The sequence below is a fragment of the Dromiciops gliroides genome, chromosome 6 (genome assembly GCF_019393635.1).
Source record: "Dromiciops gliroides isolate mDroGli1 chromosome 6, mDroGli1.pri, whole genome shotgun sequence".
Classification (NCBI taxonomy): Eukaryota; Metazoa; Chordata; class Mammalia; order Microbiotheria; family Microbiotheriidae; genus Dromiciops; species Dromiciops gliroides.
In genome coordinates this window covers 51,095,265-51,104,212 of record NC_057866.1, presented here as the reverse complement: position 1 = coordinate 51,104,212, position 8,948 = coordinate 51,095,265, and the positions used below count along the sequence as shown (strand labels likewise).

The 8,948-nt window shown below is 33.7% G+C and overlaps 1 protein-coding gene across 1 annotated transcript; it reads right to left on the bottom strand.

The window, feature by feature from the left end:
• Positions 1-7,016: 7,016 nt before the first annotated feature.
• On the bottom strand, positions 7,017-7,961 carry LOC122731430 (olfactory receptor 508-like). The gene has a single exon (XM_043971536.1). The coding sequence runs from the start codon at positions 7,959-7,961 to the stop codon at positions 7,017-7,019; it is 945 nt and encodes a 314-aa protein (XP_043827471.1).
• Positions 7,962-8,948: the final 987 nt, after the last annotated feature.

The window sequence follows — 8,948 nt, the reverse complement described above, 5'->3', positions numbered from 1 at the left end:
AGATATATCCTAATCCAACTATTCTTTAGCTTTAAGCTTTTTGCCCAAGCACTTTTTTTTTCCAGTAAGGCAATTGGGGTTAAGTGACTTGCCCAGGGTCACACAGCTAGTAAGTGTCAAGTGTCTGAGGCCGGATTTGAACTCAGGTACTCCTGAATCTAGGGCCGGTGCTTTATCCACTGAGCCACCTAGCTGCCCGCCCAAGCACTTTTAATATTTTTTCACTGGTCCTATACTTTTATTGTGTTGTGATAAGTAAAAGATTTGTATAATATTACTGCTTATTTGCATGTGTTTGCAAGGGTGTTTTGTTTTTTTTTTTACTCCAAGACAAGATCAATTTTTGTAAAGAGGCCGTGCAAAGCTAAGAAATATGCATAATCCTTCCTTTTTTATTGCAAGACACTACAGTTGAAATATAAATCCAATAGCAAAAGCATTTAATTAAAACATAAAACAACATAAAGAATGAGGAATGGAACCAAGTAGTAAAAACATTATCTGTACCTATACATGAATGGGTTCTGTCTCAGAAATGAAGAGATGGTTGATAAAGCCCTAAGAAAAACTTTTAAGGTTACAGGGAAAATTTCCTTCCTCTCAATCAATCAACAAACACCTATAAAGCACCAATTATGTAAAAGGCTGGGAATGCAAGTACATAGAATGAAACAATACCTACTCTCCAGGAGTTTACATTCTAATAGGGAAGCAATGAGTACATGTATAAATCTATGCAGAATAAGCATAAAGAAAGTAAACATGCACACAAAAACACACAAAATAGTAAAAGAGAGAGGACACTGAAAATTTGGGGGAGAAAGGGAGAATCAGGAAAGACTTCATATAGAAAGTGTTCTTGAGTTTTGATTGAAGGAAGATAAAGATTTTATGAGTCATAAGTGAGGAGGGAGTGCATTCCAGGGATGAAGTTAATCCAGAAACCATCACTTGGTCCCCATTTATTCTCAGCATCCTCTCAGTGGCTTACATGACAATTTACTAATCAATCAGGAACCAGGCTGAGATGGCCTAAAAGATCTCATGTTGTATTTAGGATACTGAGAATTGCTCCTAGGCTCTTATATTCTCACTTTTGAACTGGGATACAGGAGACATGTTCCAAATTAGATTCTCATAACCTTTACTAGTGATATGACATGGTAGTAATTATTTCTCTTCTCTGAGGGTATCTCCTATGTAAAATCAAGGATTTGACTAGATGACCTCTTAGGCTCTTTCCAGGTTTAAATCTATGATATTGAAATCCTACTTGGAAAATATAAGAAAAATATACAAATAGGTATAATAAAAATAATATGTTAGGTACATAGGAGAAATACAAAGGGCCATGAGAAGAAATGTAGGCATGATCACTTGTATTTCTCAGGATGTGAAAAGTCTTCCTAGAGAAGGTAGCATTTAAATCTTGGATAATATATCAGCAAACATATGTGAAAAGGCAGAACAGGCAGTTAAGGCATAGGAAAAAGAATAATAAGAGACTAGTAAAAATTCCATAAGCTGATTTCATTCAACTTGGGCAAAAGTAGGGGTTATTACTACCCCCAAGGGCAAGGGTCAAGATCATTAAATAGAGTTTTCACCTCTTAGGGCACTCAAGATACAATATAAAATATGACCATGTCCAGAAGAATGAGACTACTAGGAATGTAAGGGAACCAATTGAAGATAGATGATAGATAGATAGATAGATAGATAGATAGATAGATAGATAGATAGATAGATAGATAGATAGAGATAAATAGAGATATAGTTATAGATATATGTCTGTCTGTCTCTATCTATCTATCTATCTATCTTTCATCTATCTTTAGTCAAGAAAGTGTGGATAAATCTCACAGCAAGAAGCCTTCTCACTAAAGCACTATGCCTGAACCTTCTTGGTCGCTAATTAGTCAGTGGCTAGAACACTTCCATTTGTGAAATATGAGGAGGTAAGAGAGTTGTGCTCCACTCCTTGCCAAGTATTGAAATTGGAAATAACATTAGATTCCAAGCATAAGTCTCTACTGAGTATCCACTATCTGACCAATCCTGTTATACAGGGAACTATAGGAGATGCAGAGTAAATATAACATAGTTACTGATCTAAAAAGAGGTAGAATTACTTTCTGGATGGTCTTACTAATATAGAGGAGAGAATTTGGAGTTTAGAAGCAGAAGGCCTGGATTCTAGTCCTGGATCTATATCTAATATACTGTGGAATTCTCTAATAAATTACTTGACTTTTTAAGCAAAGCATGAGAAAACTCTCCATGACATCCCTGGCAAGTAATATCTAGCATCTTCTTGAACACTTCTAGAGACAACTCATTACCTCCTAGTGAAAACCATTCAATTTTTAGGGTAAGGGTTTCTTTTGTTTATTTTATATATAGATACAATATCTACTTCATGGAATTGTTATGGAAATCAAATGAGAGAATAGAAATGAAAGCACTTTGAGAGATTTGGAGTAAGGAAAAATTAATCTTCATGATATGAAGACAAAATACCGTACAAAGTAAAGGATTTATTAAATAACTTTATGTACACTTAAGTATTTAGAGTTCATACTTAGCATCTGTGGGGGCTGCTAGGAGGTACAGTATTCACTAGGCCTGAAGTCAGGAAGACCTGAATTCAAATCCAGCCTTAGACATTTACTAGCTGTGTTACGCTGAGCAAGTCCCATGACCTGTTTGGCTCAGTTTTCTCATCTTTAAAATTAGGAAAATGATGGCATTGACCTAGATTAATTAATTTATTCTGTGTATTATTAATCAAACCACCAAAGAATTACCTTATAGAAATAGGAAAAATAATAACAAAATTCATCTGAAGGAAGATAAGGTAAAAAATATCAAGAGAATCAATTTTTTAAATGGGAAGGTAGGATTCTGACAGTACCAAATCTCACGTTATACTAAAAAGATGTGATTTTTCAAAAAATTGGTACTTTATAAGAGAGATATTAATTAAGGGAATAGGGCAGGTATACAAAATACAGGGGGAAAGACAGTAACTTAGGCTTTAATAAAGTGGAAAAATTCCACCTATTGAGGCAAGATCTCACTATTTGAAGAATGTTGGGAAAACTATAGAGTAGTCTGGCAGAAACTAGGCATAGACCAATATATCACACCATCTAGTAAGATAAGCTCAAAATGGGTGCATGATTTAGACCTAAATATTATTATTTATGCAACTATTTGTGCATTACTATAATATTATAATAAAATTTTTAATATTATAATCAAATTGTGGAGCAAGGAATAAATTCCCTGGCAAATATATGGATAGAGGACAAGTTCATGACCAAATGAAAAAAACATTTTTAAAAAATACAATGGATAATTTTGATTACATTAAATCTTGAAAATTTTTGAACAAACAAAATCAATGCTGTCAAAATTAGAAGAAAAGCAGGAAACTGGAAAACAATCTTTTTAGAAATTTTCTCTCATAAAAGTCTCATTTTTAGAATATGTAGGAAATTGAGTCAAATTTACAAGAATAAGAGCCATTCAAACAATTTGGAGCTACACCCAAAGGGCTATAAAATGTGCATATTCTTTGACCCAGCAAAACCACTACTAGGTCTGTATCCCAAAGAAATAAAAGAAAAGAGGAAAGGACATATTTGTACAGATATTTATAGCAACTCTTTTTGTGGTGGCAAAAAATTAGAAATTGAGGGGCCGCACATCAATTGAGGAATAGTTGAACAAATTGTGGTATACAGAATATATTTGGATGGAATACTATTGTGGTCTAAGAAATAAGGAACTGCATGGTCTCAGAAAAACTTGGGAAGATTTATAAAAACTGATGCATAGTGAAATAAGTAGAACCAGGAGAACATTGTACACAATAAGAGTATTGTTGTTATGATGATCAACAGAGAGAGACTTAGTTACTCTGATTAAGTCAATTCGAAAGGGCCTATGATGAAAAATGCTATCCATCTCCAGAAGACTGATGAACTCTGAATGCAGATTGAAGCATACCTTTTTCAAACTTCTTTATTTTTCTTGGGGTTTTCTGTGTGCTTTCCTTTGCAACATGGCTAACATGGAAATGTTTTGCATAACTTTAACCTGTAAAATTGATATCATATTGCTTGTCTTCTCAAGGGATGATAGAGGGGCAGGAGGGAAAAAGAAAATTTGAAACTGAATTTTTTTTTTTGTGAGGCAATTGGGGTTAAGTGACTTGCCCAGGGTCACACAGCTAGTAAGTGTTAAGTGTCTGAGGCCGGATTTGAACTCAGGTACTCCTGACTCCAGGGTCGGTGCTCTATCCACTGCGCCACCTAGTTGCCCCCTTGAATTTTTTTTAACAAAATGAATGTTAATTTTAAGCATATAACTGGGAAATATTTAATGAAATAAATAGAATTAAATATTTTAAATAATAAGAGACATTCCCCAATTGCTAAATGGTCAAAGCATATGAACAGGCAGTTTTCAGAAGAATAAATCAAAGTCACATTAAAAAATACTGTAAATCATTAATAATTAGAGGAATGCACATTGAAACAACTCTAAGGTACCATTCATTGGATTGGCTAAGATGACAAAAAGGGAAAATGACAAATTCTGGAGGGGATATGGGAAAACAGGTACACTAATGCATTGTTGGTAGAGTTGTGAACTAATCCAACCATTCTGGAAAACAATTTGGAACTATCAAACTGCACATCTCCTTTAACCTAGCAATAAGGCTATACTCCAACTATACTAGGGCTATAGCCCAACAAAATCAAAGAAAGAGGAAAAGCACCCATATGTACAAAAATAATTATATTAGCTCTTTCTGTGGTAGCAAAGAATTTGAAATTGATGAGATGTTCATCAATAGGGGGATGATTGAACAAGTTAGGGTATATGAATATGATGGAATCTTATTGTACTATAAAATAATAAAGATGATTTCAGAAGAAAACCTGGGAAGACCTTTATGAATTGATGCAAAGTGAAGTGAGAACCAGAACAATCCACACAATAATAGCAATATTGTAATGATAATCAACTTTGAAAGACTTTGTAACTCTGATCAGCACAATGACCAACCACAATTCCAAAAGACTCATAATCACAAATGCTATCCACCTGTTGAACTCACATTATACATTGAAGCATATTTTTTCATCTTTCAATTTCTGGCTTTTAAAAAATATAGCTAATGTGGGGAAAAAGAGAAGATATGATGCTAAGGTAAAAAACCTGGATAACATGGCAGGAAATAATACATGAAACTGCCTAGAACATTTGAATATAGAAAACAAAGCACTGGTTCATCAAATCCAAAGATCACAATCAGGAAAAAATACACTTAAAATTCCTCAGTAGGCAGCGCATAAAGTTCACAATTTTAATAATGAACAGCAAACTTTTCAAGCAGGTAGGAAAATGTTCTTTACGTATGAAGGAATGCCTATTTGAGTAACCTAGGATTATTCTACAGTCACAAGAAATTAGTGGAAAGAATGAAGTCATGTGTTCCTGTAAAAAAATTTAAAAAGAAATGAACAGAATATTCAATTTCTAGATACCCTTAACACATAAAAGGTAAATTAATAAAACAATCAAGACAAAGTTATAAAAGCAATCCACTAGTCTCTAGAGGCTCTTTCAGTGGGGCTGGGGGTGTCTGTTTTTAAGGAAAGAATGACTTCTTATTTCTATATTCACATTGATCAATTCTTTCTTGCTCCAAAGGGAAGAGGAAGGAAGAAAGAGAAATTAGTCATTAAAATTAATTCAATGAACTTTGGATAGGCCAGGTAAAGTGGTGAAGAGAATATGAGAAGAGATTAGTATCAAAGCATTATAAGCAAAAGTGATTATAGTGAAAAATGCTGATTTAAAAGAAGGGGATAAAACACAAAGAAATAAAGGAAAGCAGAAGAAAACCAAAATGATAAATATGAATACATTAAACAACTCAATTAAACAAAAATGTGGCAGAATGGATGGGAAAATTAATCCCCCAAATTTTCTGTATGCAAGAAAAACTTCTTTGAAAACACAAATGGAACAGGAAGAGAAATAGAATAAAGGATGCTATTTAATTGAAAACCATTTAGAGCAAAGTTATGGGAGACCAGTACTATTGTAAAATGAGAGTAGCCATAGTCAGATGGAAAGAAGGATTAGGGATACAATTGATTCACAATTTTTTTTTCTGTAGAATCTTTATTTGACAACCCCAGTCAAGAAATATACTTTTTTTGCTTATAGATTTTATTAAAATTTCCCTTGAGAATTACAAGCATAAAAAAACAGCAAGAAAAAAAGATCAAATATGAAAAAGAAGAAAACATGCTTTAAAAAGTGTTGCAAACCCTACCTCTATGTACAATTTTATAATGCAACCCAAGCAATATATTGAATGATAGAGCTGGAAGTTTTAAAGGATCATGTACCCAGAGCTAGAAGGAACCGTAGTGGTACACTGAAATAAGCATTGACCCTGGAGTCAGAGGACCTGAACTCAAATTCTACTGTAATATTCACTACCTGTATGTATGGGCAAGTTATTAAGCCTAACTGAGGCTCAGTTTTCTTATCTATTAAATGAGGAAGATTGACTAGATGAACTCTATCGATCTTTCCATCTCTAAATCTATGAATATAAATCTAGTCCAAATATCTGATTATACATGGGAAACTGAGGCCCACAGAAGTTAAGTAAATTGCCCAAGGTCATAAAAGTTTTTAACTCAATTTTATGATTCTAAATGCAATGCTATTTTCACCACACCACAGATATTAGAGATAACGTAGACTGACTCCTGAATTTTAGAGGTGAAACTGAGAGCACAGGGAGAGAAATTCACTTCTCCCAAATTCAAAGTCCATAACTTGGACTAAAACCCATATCTCTTTAGACTGCCAGTTTAGCATTATATTAAATCCTAATTGGTTATTAAATGCCCAAATAATTATATTTTCTTATTTGTCTTGTAAGAATCTTACTTAATTGAATTTGTCAGTAGTTCCAATAATTAAGAATGCCTTTTACTAGAGACCAGTCTTTTAAAGGCATCTTTAATCTCCTTATTCCTCAGGCTATAGATCATGGGGTTCAACATTGGAATCACCACAATATAGAAAACGGACACCACTTTGTTCTGATCTGTGGAATAGCTGGATGTAGGCATTACATAAATAAAGATAATGGTTCCATAGAACAGAGTGACTGCAGTGAGGTGGGAGGTACAGGTGGAGAAGGCTTTGTGTCTTCCTTCTGTTGAGTTCATACTGAGAATGGTAAAGAAGATATACAGATAAGAGACGACAATGGTAACAAGAGCTATAGCTATGATGATTGCCGAGTAAATAGCAGGGAGTATTTCTGCTACAAAAGCATGATAACAGGAAAGGTTAACCAAAGGAGAGAAGTCACAGAAAAAGTGATCGATTACATTGGGTCCACAAAAGGACAAATTCAATAAGCAGCCAGTATAAGTTACCCCATTCAGACAGCCACCTATGTAGGAAATCACTATAAGCAGAAGGCAGACCTGGTCAGACATTTTCACAGAGTAAAGCAATGGGTTACAAATGGCCATGTAACGGTCATATGCCATGGATGTGAGCAAGAAGGACTCTGTGGCCCCAAAGGTGACCAGAGAACATAGTTGGGTAATACAGCCAGAATAAGTGATGATATTTTTCTCCTGTAAAAAATTTGCGAGCATGTTAGGTGTAGCACCTGTCGAATACCAAAAATCAACAAAAGCCAAATGACTGAGAAAGAGGTACATAGGGGTGTGAAGCTGTGGACTCAATCTGATTAGAATAATAGTGCAGAAATTTCCCATTACTGTGAATACATATATCCCCAAAAATAACACAAAAAGAATGATACAAAGAAGGGGATCATCTGTTAATCCCAGCAGAAGGAAGTTGGTGACTGCTGTGTAGTTTCCTGATGGCTTAGACTCCATGTGTGATTCCTGGTACAACAAAAGTGAAGATTGAAACTCAATAGGAAATTTTACAAATAGGCTTCATTCTATTTTCTTCATTTTAAAGTCAGATTACCTAATGATATATTGATTTTGTTCATATTTTCAAAGAACTAGTTTGCAGTTTTATTATTGAGTCTTTATTTTTAAAATAATTTCCAAGATTTCCTCCTTTGTCCAAATTTTGGGCTTATCTGTTTAATTCCTATTTTTAATTCTATATTCAGTTAACTTATTTTCCCATATTCTCATATTTCCCATATATGTTGTCAATATATACTATCCAAGATGTAATTTTCACTTTATTATTTAGACATCCCAGAAATTTTGGTATGTTGTCTCATCACAGTTATTCTCTTTCACACTGCTATTAATTGCTTCTATGATTTTTCTTTTAGCCTGGTCATTATTCAAGATTTCACTATTAAGTCTGCATTTTGGTCTGTATCTTTTGTTTGCCTTCCCTTAATTTGTCATATACAACTTAATTGTTGTTTTATTGTGGTAGAGTCTATAATTATATTTAGTATTTCTACTTTTTTTTAGTACTTATAATTTCTCTGCCCTAGTACTTGGTCAATTTTAAAGATATTATTTGGTAATGAAAAAATATATATACTTTAATATACCCATTCAAAAATTTCATAAGTCAGTTAGCTCCAAATTTTCCAATTTGTTCAATTCTATTTCACCTTTTGTTTATCTTTGTTAGACTTGTTGAGCTCTAATAGAACATTAAAGTTGCCTATTACTATCTGTATCTTTTCTTTTTAATTCCTTTAAAGGTCTATTTGGAATTATGATGAAGTTACTTTTTTCTTCTTCTGGGTTTATTTCTTGGGCTTCTCTCAGGTTCAAGGTATTCATTGTGTTTACATTTGGTGGGAGGGGTTACTAATAACTCCAGCCTTGGTTTCTTGACCAGGGCTTTGTGTTTCAGTCAAATCCTGCTTCCTTCTGTGCTCT